The sequence below is a fragment of the Saccostrea cucullata genome, unplaced genomic scaffold, assembly GCF_032062105.1.
Source record: "Saccostrea cucullata isolate Sc308-1 unplaced genomic scaffold, CSIRO_AGI_Scuc_v1 ctg1899, whole genome shotgun sequence".
Lineage (NCBI taxonomy): Eukaryota > Metazoa > Mollusca > Bivalvia > Ostreida > Ostreidae > Saccostrea > Saccostrea cuccullata.
Genome location: NW_026924123.1, coordinates 35,855 through 51,932, shown reverse-complemented (window position 1 = coordinate 51,932; position 16,078 = coordinate 35,855). Strand labels below are relative to the sequence as shown.

The 16,078-nt window shown below is 32.4% G+C and overlaps 3 protein-coding genes across 4 annotated transcripts; all 3 read left to right on the top strand.

Annotated features, from left to right (window-relative positions):
* Positions 1-725: 725 nt before the first annotated feature.
* LOC134265795 (mucin-2-like) lies at positions 726-9,933 on the top strand. 2 transcript variants are annotated; one of them, XM_062748005.1, is made up of 17 exons: positions 726-1,009; positions 1,530-1,640; positions 2,075-2,209; positions 2,608-2,658; positions 2,944-3,051; positions 3,177-3,326; positions 4,142-4,216; positions 4,813-4,878; positions 5,190-5,522; positions 5,693-5,734; positions 5,889-6,587; positions 6,688-6,711; positions 8,426-8,629; positions 8,738-8,791; positions 9,116-9,238; positions 9,421-9,555; positions 9,800-9,933. In XM_062748005.1, exons 1-17 carry the CDS (start codon positions 901-903, stop codon positions 9,832-9,834), a joined length of 2,454 nt encoding a protein of 817 aa, XP_062603989.1. In that variant the 5' UTR covers positions 726-900; the 3' UTR covers positions 9,835-9,933. The 2 variants fall into 2 exon arrangements, with proteins under 2 accessions (XP_062603989.1, XP_062603990.1); XM_062748006.1 differs by lacking the exons at positions 4,142-4,216; positions 4,813-4,878.
* LOC134265796 (mucin-2-like) lies at positions 6,718-7,737 on the top strand. Its single transcript, XM_062748007.1, has 2 exons — positions 6,718-7,257; positions 7,431-7,737. Exons 1-2 carry the CDS (start codon positions 6,951-6,953, stop codon positions 7,490-7,492), a joined length of 369 nt encoding a protein of 122 aa, XP_062603991.1. The 5' UTR covers positions 6,718-6,950; the 3' UTR covers positions 7,493-7,737.
* A 2,038-nt stretch (positions 9,934-11,971) lies between the features above and the next one.
* LOC134265784 (uncharacterized) lies at positions 11,972-15,630 on the top strand. Its single transcript, XM_062747996.1, has 4 exons — positions 11,972-12,054; positions 13,948-14,018; positions 14,683-15,014; positions 15,565-15,630. The coding sequence occupies exons 1-4, from the start codon at positions 12,041-12,043 to the stop codon at positions 15,583-15,585; spliced, it is 438 nt and encodes a 145-aa protein (XP_062603980.1). The 5' UTR covers positions 11,972-12,040; the 3' UTR covers positions 15,586-15,630.
* The last annotated feature ends 448 nt before the right edge of the window (positions 15,631-16,078 follow it).

Below are 16,078 nucleotides of genomic sequence, written 5' to 3'. Positions count from 1 at the left end.
AGACGGGCATTATGAAAAAAGTCACTTGGTATCTCTGGAACATATGCGAATTTGAACGTATAATTTACGAGAAACCACTTTACGTTGATCGTTCTGATCAATACGTATACTTAGTGCTAAAGGCGGATGTCAACTGGGGATCATTGCTACCCTTAGGCACGCGATCCCATCTGTTGAAGTACCTGGGCGCAAGCATGTTCACAGATTCATCTTATTTCTCTTTTTTTATTAATAGATCCATCTAATTTTCACCTTTTGGTATTTGGTATCATAATTTTCTGAGATCAAACAAATTGGGACATTAGGGCTTGAAGATTGCAGATTGCGTACATATACTTAGTATATAATATTTTCCTCCACATGCACTTGCCGTCTTTTAATATGAATTCTTCTATTTTAAATTTGTGTTGCATTATTAAGATTTTGAATCATGCATAAACTAACTCTTTAAAGATTGACATTTTCCAGTCACATTTTCACTTTTCCTCCCCTAAGAAATCGAATTACATCGTGACAGAAAATTTGTGAACAACAGAAATGTTATTCCGTCTTTAAGAAGTACAATTAGTACTTTTCTGTTGACAAGTCCATGTAGTTCTACCGAGTGCTACATTTTACGTCAACAGGTATAATATTGACCACTCAAAGAAAATGGCGCAGGGAATATGGGTAATTCAAGTGCAATGACTTTGCTTGGATTGTATAAAACCGAAGACCCTTCGCAAATTCGACCATAGTTAAGCCGTCACCAAGAAAGGTCCCAGAATGCAATAGGAGAATTAACAGGTGTCCTTATCTTATCGCCCACCGTATACTCAAAGACTCTCCCTTCGTTCACTTTAGCTGCGCAGGATCACGGGAATCACACCGGCAGCTTTTAGCTAACTTATAGAACAAATTATGAATTTCTGTGTTTTATTAACTAGCGCCATTTTGGCGGGATGTGTGAATGCACAATTTAGTCTTCATTTTGGAACAAATGCCCCAGCGCCTGTGGCACAAAATTCTGGTAAGAATACTCATTTCATTAAAACTGATAAGACTTTTGACCCCGAAAAGAAAACGAAAAATCGGAGAAAGTCGTCATCGAAATGTTGATGACATACGCCGGGACTTGATCACCACCAGTGGAAAATTATGATAAATAGGATATTGTCAACATCTGGAAGTCGTACCAACGGAATTAATCAAATCGAGGCTCTCCTCGATCGCGACTTTTTTTCTGAAGAGGAACGAAGAAAATGAAGAACTAATAACACAGTTATGGGTCTTTTTTATATTATTCTTCTTCTTTGTAGAAATCTTTGTAGTAGTCTCAGCCTTCTTTTTACGTTGGCATCTATTTAATAGGAGGAAATGTAATCGTACATGTCATGTACGTTTCGAATGTCCTATCGACTACCAAAAAATCATGTTATCGATATTTAGCTGTTGGGGTTCAATGTATATTAAAGTAAATCTAAGCTTCTAAGTTGTATGAAAAATGTGTTAATATTGTAATAATATTGTTTTTCCATCTTTTTTAAAAGTTTGTAAAGATAAGTTAGACAATTGTCCTGCATTCGGAAAGACGTCCTGTGTTGCTCCGTATTTGGAATGGGCGAATGAATATTGTCCGCTCTACTGTGGCTTCTGTCAAGGTAATGTGTACGACATTTAGTTCTTCCAAACTACATGTAGATATTGTAAATCTAATATTTTTTTTTAATTAATTGTTTGCCTAAGGCATACATCATATCGTATTTCAACAATAACATATAATCCAAAATAATGCAAAATCGCAATGTCAAAAATACAGTTTCTACCGAAAAATCTTATTTCATTGCAAAAAAAAACCTAATTTAAATGACTTTAAAAGAAACTAGTAAAAAAAACTTCCATAAATTTCAGAAAAGATTATTATGTCTAGAAAAGAATGAGTCATATTAAGAATTCCTTTAATGCACGATTACATATCGTATGTTGAAGAATTGAAATGAACAGATCATCAAATTGGTCATTTAAAATTAACATTGATTTCTTATAATGAAACAATTTCTTTCTATAAATTAATTACCTTTTTTTTACGATATAGGGCCCCCAACAACCCCTGCTCCTTGCGTCGATACAAGAAGTGACTGTAAACAATATGGCCAAGGAATCTGTAGTGATCCAAAATACGCACCCTGGGTGTTGGAAAACTGTCGCTACTTTTGCAGACAGTGTACTGGTAAGGTTTCTATTCTATTTCTTTGACGTGCGTTGAAATTTGTTGGTCCTTTGAACGTTTATAAAACAAAACAAAATCATGTTGTACTAATAGGATTATGCGTATTTAAAAATTAATTTTCAGAATTGCACTTCGGAAATGATTCTTAAGTTTGATCTAGTGTAATATAAGGAAATAAAAATTGCTAACTTTTATTACTGCAAGACGAAACGAATATTTAGCCAACGAAATTTATTGATTAATATATACAAGTACATGCACTTGAAATAAATGTGACATTTATTTGAAAAGAAAAAAAAATCTGAAATTGATTAATTACATGTCTTTAGCTGTCTTTAATATATCAAAGTATTAACTTTCTTGGTTTATTTCATTTTCATCAATAATTAATATTTCAGCGCAACAGCTTCAGACAGCTGATTCTAGGACTACAACTATTCCACCAGAGCGTAAGTTAATTTTTGTTCTTGTCTTCAATCACCATTCATTTATTGTCTGTTTCCATCCTTTCTGCTGTGCTTTTTTCGATTTTCCATTTTCACACTTTATATAACAGAGAATGTTCCTCTTCAGTTTTTAAAACTTAATTTTAGTTTGATTTAAATAAAAAAAATTTTATCGTGTCTTTGCAACATAACAAATTTAAAGTCAAAAGAACAAACTACAGTGTACCAGATACATTTAATGTATATATTTACATGTATTTATCTTCTGAATTATTCATTTTAATAAAGGTTGTGTTGATAAACTGGATAACTGTAAGGATTATGGACAACAAGCATGTAATACATATAAACCATGGGCTGAGGATAATTGTATGAATACATGTAAATTCTGTGTAGGTATGTAAAACCAATACAACTCCATTAGTTTACAGATTACTATTCAATGTCTTTATTCAACATTATCATATTATTAGTTGTTTAATTGATCTTGTTACATTTTTGGCTTTTTTTCGCCTTTTTAGGGCTTGCAACACCAGCGCCGCCTTGTATCGACAAAATTCCTAACTGTAAATCTTATTCCGCTGAGGCTTGTTCAAATCCTTCCTATCGCCCATGGGCTGAAGAGAATTGCCGAGCTCACTGTCAGTTCTGCACGCCATCTGGTGGTCAAAGTAAGAATAATTTAATTAAATGATCAACGCTACAAACATTTAAATCTTTTTATACGAAATTTACGAAAGACAACTGAAGCACATAATATGTTTGTATAGTTTTCTTATAGCTTTTTACACATTGAAATATTAAATTTATACCTATTTCTTTTGATGCGTTTTAAAATTTTTGCTGGATATTTGAATTATAATCATTTAAACGTTAAGGCATTTTTTGACAAAAGACTAATTCTTTTTTAATTTTAATGTCGCTGATTGTCATTTTAGAAATAATGTTTGTATTTAAATAACTTATCAACCCTTCTTTTGAATTCATATCCAAAACAAAGTTTTGGGAATAAAAAACATTTACCTAAAATACCCTAAAAAGAATATTTTCAAAATTATTGTCACAATTTAACATCACATGTTTTATGCTGGGAAACAGTGGAGAACAGGAAAAGAGCCCCGTATCCCCGATAATACATTCATTGATAATATTATCAGAATAGACTCCCTCTATCCTGACGCTGCGTGTCTTGATGATATTTTCAGCTCGAGGATTTCTTACTACCCTTCTTTGGTCGATCATGCTACCAAAAAACTTTAAAGAATTAAGTTGTGAACTTTATAAATGGGGGTCTTTATGTAAATATATGCAAATACAACATATTATTGACATAACTAATTCACTAGGGTAATTAAATCTTACTGAAAATCTACAAACAACATATTCGAAAAAAAAGCCCATCATTTTTTCTATCCTTTTGCTATTTTTTATAGTCTCTTTATAAGATATTATTGAGGTCTTTTTCTAGGCAATGTATTTTTTACAGGTACCATGGGAGTGCCCACACCTGCCATGCCTACGCCTGCACTGCCAACAAGTGGCCCTATGATATTGCCCGCAGGTAGAGGCGGGAGGAGAACAAACCTTTATCATTTCATTTTTGCTTTCAATGTTTTTAGGAGAAGCATACATGTTCTTCCTTGTTGCAGAGTTCATGTTTTTATGTTTTTTCACAAGGTCAACTTCTTCAGGAAGAAGACTTTTCAATGCACTGATTCCTGCTGTATTCAATGTTTATTACTGGATATCATCTTGATGTTTAATTTGTTTAAAAAAATTATCTACCTATACACCATTGAATGTACAAATATCCTTTGTTGCTTTGTCTGGTTCAATGTTCATAATAAATCTTTTGAAATTCGTGTCTTGTTCATTTTTGTCCCTCTCATGCCTGTATCCAATGTTTACCTATGTTATTTTGCCATCCTTATGTGTTAACATCGCCAATATTGAAATGCAACATAACTGTACTTGTCCATCTTCCTTTTGGATCCTCCCACACTTTCCCTGTATTATGAAAAGAATTTGAATAATATTTTGGGATTCTTTCTTTACTCATTGTTAATTCAGATCAGATAATATAATAATCTTAATTTAAAAAGTTAAAATTTAAATTTACCTGACATTTTCTTATAATCATTTAACTGTATCTATTAGGATTTGTCAACATTCCCACACCAGTTCCTGGTAGGACTTATGCTCCAAGCAAACGACTTGTTCCTCGTTAGTATAAAACTAAATATTTTGTGTGATCACAGTGTATTTAATCCAATGTCTCCTTAGAGGGAGGTAGCTTTATTTTTTTTTTACCTGTTACCTACCTGTATTGATCTAGGTTTAATATGATGTAGTTTTCTTATGGGTAATATTATTTGTAATCAATTTGAATTTGAAAAAAGATAAATTGTAAAGGTGAAATAAAATATTTCACGTATTTAGTGTTTGTCATTGTTACTATATACTTACATTATTCTTAAGTGATAAGATTGGGAAATATCTGCTCTTTCCTAACTTGTTCATTGATTGCTTGACAGCACTCAAACGTCAAGTGCCTCAGCCTCCTGGAAGCAGTGCAAATCATGGTGGACCAGTGCCTTTCGAACCTCATACAAAACGTCCGACCACCACCACAACTACTGAAGCTCCTACCACCACAACCACCACCACAGAGGCCCCAACTACCACCGAGGCGCCAACTACCACAGAGGCGCCAACTACCACAGAGGCGCCAACTACAACCGAGGCGCCAACAACCACCCCAGAACCCACTACAACTACTACAACCACAACTCCCAAACCAACAACCACCACAGAGAAACCAAAGAAAGTCTGCAACAACCTTATGGTTCCTGGAAGTGGTCCAGAAAGTATGAGCTTTCTTTATAATCTAATCCTTCTATTTATAAGAATTTTAGAAGTTCATGATGCGTCTATTTTGAGTATTCATCACTTTGATTTATTCTTTGATATACAGGAAATAACAATTTTGAAATAATGTTATCACATTTGTTCTACCCAAGTTTTTCGTATTTTGCAGCGGACATGCAACATGGTGGTATTCAACAGCCTGCCCAAGAATGTAATTTTATTAGTTTGTAAATTTTTGTAAAAATTATATTTTTACATACTATGGTCGTTTTCTTCTGATATCAGTCAGCAGTTTCTCACTTGAGACGCATTTACAAGCCAATAATGAATTTTATCTTAAAAATAAAGGGAATTGTACTTTGAAGGTCACTGGGTCACCGCCAAACCAACTGAAAAGCCAGAAACTACCACACCAAAAATGACAACCCCAACACCCGAGGTTACAACAGAATCAGTTAACACAACAGATAGCGGTAATGAAACGACAACAGAAATGGCTACAACTATGGAGCCCCAAGTTACAGATAACGGCACTGGAATGACTGGCAATGAAACAGATACGAATTCTACTACCCCTGATAACGGGTCCGGTATGATGACCACAGAAGGACCAAGTACTAATGAAACTACTCCTGAACAAGTTACAACCAATGCCCCTATTTCAACAACAGATAATGGATCTGGATCAGACAATGTAACAAGTATGGGAACCGGAAACACAACTGACTCCGGAGTAACTGAGTCAACAATGTCTCCTGATAATGGCTCAGGCACTAATTCAAGTGGAGGAGAAGCAACTACAAGATCCGGCGGCGAAGGTCAGGGAACAACTATGGGGTCTTCTGAGACTACTCCAGATAATGGTTCAGGAACAACCTCAGGCAGTGGGTCAGGAACAGCAGGCGGGGAAGGGACAACAGCTGGAGGCTCTGGATCAAGCGTAACAAAACCAACTCCTGACAATGGATCAGGAGCATCTACAACTGAAGGAAGCAGTCAAACTGGTGGAAATAGTTCTCTCGTTCCGGTCCCTTGTGGTAGTGGACCTGACACTTGTGGACAGGGTAAAACAAAATACATTTATTACTCATGAATTAAACTTTTATAATGATATTTTTCTGAGCTTTTTTATTTATTTGTTTCCTCATTGTTTTTACGTTTTAGGTGTCGTGACAACCGACAGCACAGGTAAACTTAAATAATTTCTTAAAGATGGATCAGTGGGATTGCTTTCAGCATGCTTATATTTTCTTTTGCCTATCTAGAAGGTTTCAAAGGACAATGCTTTTTTTTTGCTTTTGCCTATTGCTTTTCTCTCCCTCCTAGTACCCTCAGGGGGAAATGCAAGTACTCCTGACAATGGCGGATCAGATAATACAACGACGGTTAGTCCAACTGAATCACCAAATGGACAAAGTACCATTGATATGGTAAATCCAACTAAATCACCAAATGGACAAAGTACCACTGATATGGTAAATCCAACTAAATCACCAAACGGACAAAATACCACTGATTTGGTAAATCCAACTAAATCACCAAACGGACAAAGTACCACTGATATGGTAAATCCAACTAAAACAACCCCTGTTGACGTACCAACTAAACCAGACAACGGGTCAGGAACCACTGGAATGGTTGATACAAGCCCACTTTCTACCGACTCTGCTATTCCCACAAAGAGACCACCTGGTAGCACAACTCCCTTGGTTGTACCAACAAAGCCAGGCTCGGGTAAGCTAATATCTCTCTGAGATACTAAATTGATAAATGTAATTGATATTCTTGCAGATGCTTTGAAAATAAATTGGGTTCAGTGTCTGGATTTTCAAGAACTTTCAAAACTGATTTGAATTAAATTTTATATTGCTTGAAAGTTAATGATTGAATTTTCTCTCTATTTTTAGGTTCTACCGATGTCACTAATGATAATGGCAGTGGTACATCAGGTAAAATTAGTCAGCCATGACTTGACTCCATCTTAAACAACTTAACGTTTGTGACGCTACTAGCACAGCATAAAAGCCGTGAACGATAACTTGACTATCAGTAATACAGCGTTAAATTCGCGTAACGTGACTTGACTACAACTTTGAACAATGGGACTTAATTCTTACAAACAAATTACATTGTAAAGATATTTTTTTAAAAGAAGGCAGTTATGGCAATACAGAAATTGAAGTAAGTTTAAGCATCAAGAAAGCTTTTTTGAAATAAACCCTGAAGGCTGCTTGATTTTTCCAACGCAAATATGGCTTAGCTTTATAACTCGCACAATTGACTCTTTTTAACCAAATGCTTTCTGCACTATTTACTTATTGTTACAAATTGATTTTGACATTGAAGCCTGCATATTAAAACATTCTTTTTCACATTGTTTCACATTCACTTTTTTGTGAGATATTTTTAAATTTTCGTTTATAGACAAATTTGATTTGTTAATTTACGAATTAGCTTTTCTCTCAAATTAATTATATATTATATATATAATTGATTATTTTTTTTTCAAAATGTTTTTACATCAAAATATAAAATTTATATATTTGAATGTATTCTATAATTAAGTTAGATATAAACACTACAGGCTAACATCCCAAATTGATCTTTTAGATTTTAAGGAATAAAAGATTTTAGATATCAAATATGGATATTTTTTTCAATAATATTATTTAAATCATTTATTTCAAATTTCATTTGACTGCATTTTTTAACATATTTGCATGATGGTTATGTTTCAGAGTACAACAGTGTGTGCTTTTTTAATTTTATATAAACATTTATTGAATGCTAAATTTGAATAAAATTGATGATTTTCTTACCTACAACTTCCGTGCAGCTACATGTCCTAGTATGTGAAAAGTCTTTATTACATAGAAAGCATTAATTATACAATATCCTACAGCGAATGTACCCACCAAGGCCCCTGGATCCTCTGCAGGTCCCACTAAAGTTCCCTCTGGCACCACCACTGGAAATGAAGGCACTGCACCAGTGGTAGGTAGCAGCGAAGTACCATCCCCTGGCACCACTGCACCACAAGTCCCTACAAAGGCCCCAAATGAGGGTACAGGCCCTACCACACAGTTTCAGATCCCTACGAAAACAGGTAGATTTTTTATTTAAAACCTGCATTAATATTAAACTTTACTTATCGAACTCTTTGAAAAAAAATCGATTTCTCATTACAAACTATTTTCTCGTTCTGTTTATCTAGCATCCAACACTCCAGATCTAAGCGTCACGAATGGTTATACGGCCGATACCAGTAGTGAGTCACGTCTTACTATAACCATGATAACGTTATTTTAAATGATGTCATCAAAATGATATCATAATGTTTAAATATCTGATTGATATTCTTCTTTCATATTTAATACGTAGAGAATTCATGAATGTTGTACTGACGAGAAAAGCATGAAGAACTCTGATTTGCTGTAATACTTTTTCTAACATACACAAAATAGTTTTACTTTCTGATAAAAAAAAAAGAAGGTTAAGAATGTTATTGCAAGGGAAAAACTATTTAAATGGATGACACATACTCATGTCCTTTTATCCTTTTTATTAAATTAATTATGCAATTCTTTTTCAGAGTGTGAGGATAATCCAGATATACAATGTATCTTGTATAACTATACACGTGTTTGTGACAGAGATGGTATATACGCACCATGGGCACAACAGAACTGCCGAGCCTATTGCGGGTACTGTCAAGGTGGGCATAATATGTGAAAAAAACGTCTCTGCACATTACGATGGCAAATAATATTACTAAGTAATACATCTTGTTAATACGGGTGATTTAATTGTAATAACTTAAAAAATAAGCAGGAAACACAAAAATGCACAGAGTGCTATTTCGGATGAAGCGATTTTTAAAATTTAATATCTTTTTAGTTTTAACAACAACAGTTCCATGTGTCGATGAATTACCAAACTGTGATGAATACCAAAGTGATCTGTGTACAAACAACCTATACCGATTATTCAGAGCCAAAAACTGTAGGAAGTTCTGCAAAATCTGCACAGGAGGTATTTATCATGAAATATATCATGAAACTTATATAAGGTCTCAAAATAATAACTTACTCTGAAAAATTGACTAAAATACTCTCTTTCGTTTTATTTTCCTCGATCTTTTGCAAAAGTTTTCAAAATTAAGTTCCTTTCAAGTTTTTCAGAATGAGGTTTTATGAGCAAAGTGACGTAATTATTTCTATTTATATTTGCTAAGTATATCTTTTCCGTACAACTATATTTATTTTATTTTTTTCAGATTTTGATCATATATCTGTCGCCCCATCATTTTAAATGCAATTTCTTCATTTAATGGCTGTATTATAAGTCAAAAATACGCAAGAGCTGTACATCTTAAAACAAATGTTTATACTAAATAAAACATAAAACATACTTAATTGTGTTATTCTATTAATATTTTACCACAAAATTCAATGATGTCTATGATATAAAACGTTTCTAGAGTAACTGTTGCATTTTTGTTCATCAAAATCTAAATTATAATTAATGATAGTTCTACTAGTAATAGGGCAATACTGTAATTACAATATTTTAGAATATCTTCTCTCTCTTGTCAAAGGCTGGTCAAGCATTTGTTACAAAGTACAAGTCTCGTGTTATCAATATTTTTTACCTGCTTCTTCCATACATTCTCATATAAGACTGTACATGTACTGGCAACTTGAAAGATATGAATGAAACATATGAAGATAACGAATAGTATTCAAGATCAAAAGTCCATAAAACATTACAAAATAGGAGTAGAGCAAACACGGACATTCAAAACATCAGAGATGGATCAGATGCCAAAGAAGAGTGTGCATCCCTTGCCAACCGGTCACACACGTCGTGTGCTCTTTGTCATGACCTGGAAATAACGGAAATATCCGTCATCAATTCAGTGTATAAATAATGGACTACCAATTAGTATGAAAAACGTCAGTCACCATTTGACTCAATGATAAATTGTATTTGCTGACAAGTTAATTGTTTCGACCATAGAACTTACGAAATGGTGACTTTAAACGAGACTGCTGATATACTTGTTTCATCAACTTGTTGTCAATAATTTACCTCGTTTTTAGAAATTGTTCATACGTAGAGCATGCTCTTGCGTATCGAATCAAGTGAGATATATAATATGCTGCATAAGTAAGTGAAGTTGGCGATAGAAAAGTTAAAGTCATCAAGTTTTTCATAGAGCTTTTCATGGTTGTTATATTACAATTAACGTATTTTTAAAAGTAAAATATCCAAGTATGAAACAGATGTGTTAGACTTTGTGGTATCTATCATTTCAAGCTCACCAGGATATATAATATCGACATAGGAATGGAAATTACCATTGTTAATTGACAATAAGTCGTCGATATATCTAAATGTCGAGTTGAAGGCCACAGCAAGTGTTTTCTTCCTTTCACTCATAAGATTTTGTACAAATTCTGCTTCATATGAATACAAGAATAGATCTGCTAATAACGGAGCGCTTTTTGTACCCATGGGGATTCTAATAAATTGATGGAAGACCTGGTCCCAAACACCACATAGATATTGCCAATCAGAAACTCGAGCATCCTCTTGATGTCAATTTCAGAGTACTTGTGTGTGCAATCAAATTATTGCCAACGATATCAAATAGCCTGGACTTTAATTTATCGCGGGGAATGGTTGTGTATAAAGTTCAAAAGTTGTAAGTATTTAAGATGTTGATTATGGTAAAATCTTGTGATTTCAAATTGTCCAAAAGTTCTTTAGATATCCTCATCTGATTCACACCACTTCTTGGATATATTGTTGCACAGTATTCTTGAAGTTTTTCCTTCATAACTGTCAATATCTTAGTGAGGATTACAGAAAAGGCTTGGTTGAACATTTATTTAATTTTCTATAATATATTCAGTAAATATTTTACTTACAGTCTGGGGAAGTGTTAAAATGACTGCATTATTAAGAAAAAATGGGTTGAAATGCTTAGCCATTCCATTCTCATGTTTGGAAACCATACTAAGTACTGAAAACATATCGTACATTCTCAGTATAAATACCTACAGACCTAGGTTTTTATCGTCATTTGACAGAGTCTATTATTTCTTCGTTCAAATATTTTATATAAGTAAATTCCCATCAAACCATGGGGAGATAATTATAGGAATCAAGTTGACAATAGTTTCATGTATATAATAACTCTGTCCGTATGTGCAATCATGACAGAAATTATTAACTAAAATACGAAAGAAATTTATATTTGACATAAAGCTTTTATTACCTGATTTGAACAATGACATTTCATGCTTTAGAACTACAACAATTCCATGGAGAAAAATAGTCCAGAACTGTTTTTTTTAACAAAAAGTTGCCTTATTTCTGAAAACTGCCGTCAAAAATCAAAGCATAAAGAACGTGCATTTCACGCATGAATTACCTCAGGACAAGAATATTTTTATACATCTCCCATCATTCTTTTGTGTTTTACTGTTGTTGCCTTCAGCCATATTAAAACATGTCGTCTGCAAGGTAAGTAATATCTTTGTTATGAGAATATCCAATATTGTAAGAAACCTTCTAACTTAAGAAATAATTCTGATTCTTCCTTTTGAACTCAAATACCTCAACATGGATTCCAAAACGAATCATTTAAACCTTAACAAAACAATGTAGTTAATGTACTCATTTATTATTTGTGACTTGTAACTCCATAGCGTTTTCTTAAAGGGCACTCTAACCCAGTTGTTTTTAAATCAAAAATTAATAATATTACCATTTTAAGTTCGAGACATAAGGTATATTACAAACGTCCATTTGTTGAGAATCTTTAAGATAGAGCACAAATGTTTTAAATAAAGTTGTTCTCATATACCGTACATCATGTTTATTTAATATGGTTAATGAATAATTTAATAATTTTTTTTACCTTTACTGAAATTGACCCACATAATGGTTTAAATAAGGATATTTAATATGTGAGACACTTTTAAAATTCTAAAATAATATATATTTTATTTTATTCACAAGACCTTCGGAATTAAACTCGTCTCATTTCCAGATGTTGCACCACTCTTCCATTACTTATCAATCACTGCTCTCTCTCTTTTTTTTTCTCTATCTCTCTTTTTAAATAGATTGCATGTTTCACAATTAAAATTTAGAATCAATTTATTGAAAGGTATTAAACTTTGCTAATCTTAAGCATGTTCAGTAAATTTGCATATTTTGTCATATCTAGCCGATTATTAATATCTATTAATATTTATAATTTAACAAAGAAAGGATAATTTATAATGAGGGGGAAGCATTATTCGGTACATGTATATACATGAAGTGATATTTTCTAACTATCAATCGTAAGGAGATAATAAGGAGAATAAATTGCTTATCCTCTCTACAAATATATATTATTAATCTTGTGAGATACTTGATAAAAGACGAATGCCGTTTTTAGATCATGATTCCCGATCAGTTACCTTGAGTAAAGCATAATAAAGTCTTGTCATTCGATGTCCTTTGTAATAGCCATGCCGGAAGCATTAACCAATAATTACTGCAATGTGTTGTGTGCGTGATGTATTTTACCTAACATTTAGACATGATTTATCCAGCAAAATTTACCAATAATTCGATATTTTGTAGAATATAAACGTTTGTTTTAAGAACAAGTTGTATTGCAATGTTTTGCTTAGTACGAAATTGATTGACATTTTCATGTTCCATAAATCATCGAACCCATTGTGGTCAAATATTTCTTCTGTCCAACAAGACAAAAACGTTAGGCTCAGCCAGCGGGCAAAAAGAAAATCATCTTATTATAAATAAGCAAATCTTAAAATAAATTATATACATTTCTCGTAAAAATGAAAATTAAAAGGACAATTCTACATGTCTTTTACACAATATTTTCTTTTTTAAATGCATCTACGTTAAGGAGTTAAGCAATTCTAATATTTTTCATAATTTTTTCATAATTTTGCATATGAAAATGGCAATATTTCTTCGTCTTAAGAATAATCAGTCAGAGGAATTCCTACTTCCTGTTTGTGGAAGTTTTGCCGGATTTGTTTTCTTTATTAGATTTTTTGAATTTTACAATGCCAAGGAAATACTTATTTCTTCAGACTATATTAAATTAGCGCTTTATAAATTCATATATATTATTATTATTATGAGTTAAAACATGACTTTTCCGAAATATTCCATTTCTATTAATTTACATTGACTGCAAATATGAATGAGCATTAAGTAGAAATTGTATTACAGCAAAGTAATATTACATGTACATGTATATAACATTTAAAATATTCTTATTTCTTCTTTTAATTTGTTCATTTGTACATATGTTCACTATATTCTTCTTTGAATAATTGTAATACGGTAAAATGAACTGTCAGTTGTAACTTTATTCATTTTTTACAGGATAAACTATTTTGGATTCTTTGGAGTTGCACTCTATCTCGCTGCTACAATATGCATGTCACTAGCACAATGTAAGCTATTCTCTCAATTAGCTGAATTTCAATGAATTTACGATATAAATGTAATAACAAATAATTATAAGATTGAATTCATATTGGGAATTGATTTTTTAATCAACTGTTGTTTGATACTTAAGATATATATATATATACTAAGATTTGGATATGATTTTTATCCAATGAGTCGTGTATCTTTTTTATTCCGAGCCTCGTCTAGGGGATTAAAGCACACAACGATTTGGATAAAAATCATATTCAAGCACAAATCCGGGGAGATTCTTTCTATCAGATGTTCCATGTATTCAAATGATGTTTATTTCCTTAGTTCTCCTGCAAAACGACTGAGCTTGTTTTTTGTTTTTTTTTGTTTTTTGTTAAAGATAGGCAAAAACAAATAATATCATGTAGAAGTGAAGTATGTAATTTATTAAAGTAAATGACAAAGGAAGTAAAACAAAGTTAAATGGGGGTCAAAAAAGGGGGACTCAAATATAGAGTATTACACATTTTAAGCAAAATATTGCACTATCATAAACATAATATAGTATACAAGGAGTGATATAATTGGGATAGGGCGTTAACATGTGATAAATATATATTTAAAAGAAAAAGAGACAATCAGAGATTTATGTGCACACTTTATTACCACATGTTAATTTTTATCCCTTTTTTACAGTGGAATGTGCAAGGTACCCTTTATGCGCCGATAGCATGTTCAAAAAGCCTATTGTGATAGAAACACGCTTCAACAACTCCTTTATTGAATCTGTGAAACTTTTAGAACGCTACTCGTACTATAAATGTGAACCCAAAGAAGAAAAATATGGAATCGGAGCGGATAGCAAAGAATGGTGGGTGTTCAAGGGCTGTGGAGGCGTCTTTGAGGTCAAAGAGTGTGCAGAAGAGGCCAATGTTGCCTTGCAGCAGAAACCTAAAGAGATGATTAAAAATCACCATCGTGAAATTGACAGAAAGTGTCGAGTTGGACTAGGGTTGGAAAAACCAGAGGTACGTATTTAATGTTTCATTACTTATTACTTTTGTTAAAAAAAATAATTGTCAATATTGTATAATTATACACATGTTAATTGAACAAAAGTTCCATTAAAAGGTGGTTTGAATTCCTCGAACCATTCTTTCGTTGCAATGAAAAAAAACCCATTTATTTTCACCATAGAACAAATAACAAATCAAACTATTAAATTAAACTGTCAATAAACAAGATGATAATAATGAATGTTTTATGTCTCTTATCTTTAACTTTTACATGCATGTACGTGTAATATTGCAGGGGTTAAATAAAACGAATCAATGTTCTGACATGTACAAAATATTTTGATTAAAAAAAAAAAGAGATGCCAAAGCGTAAGAAGAAAATATCTTAATAAAATAGTTTCTGCCACCTAATATATAGTGCATATGATATTTGTTTGACAATTAAATATACTTTAAAACTATTTTTTAAACATTACTCACATATGTACATTTAATGCTTCTGCCACTTTAAAAAAATATTGATACTGAAAAATAATTGTCTCTCTCTTTTCTTCTCTTTCAGAAAGTGTCGGAGTCTTTTTAAAAATTCACATCTGGTTGTGATGCCAATAAATTATATACCATTTCATTACATTGTATCTTGTTTTGATTAATCAAATTATTCACATGATCATTTAGGAAAGAAAAAAGAACAAGATGCGTTTGTAAAACATTGTTGCCCCGTATTGTAGCTGACATGGGGAAAGTGATATTTTCTAAAACGGCATGTCAAACTCAAATGTCACGAAATTAGAAAATTGGTACTCATCTATCAAGGATAACTGTGACAAAGATGTGCAATCAAGGAAGGAAAATATTCCTCTTGTTTGTTTTGTATCTCTTTTTGAGTCCTTTAATGCAATTACAAATATTTTCATCACCTTTGTTTATTCTCAAAAGTATAAAATCCAAATTTACCTATTAGGAAGCATAATTTGTTTATCATTTTGGAAATTATCAAGAATAAACTATAGTACGAGGATTAGGATTCAAATGCAAAAAGTCTCTGCACCAATACAAAATTAAAACAAATCAAA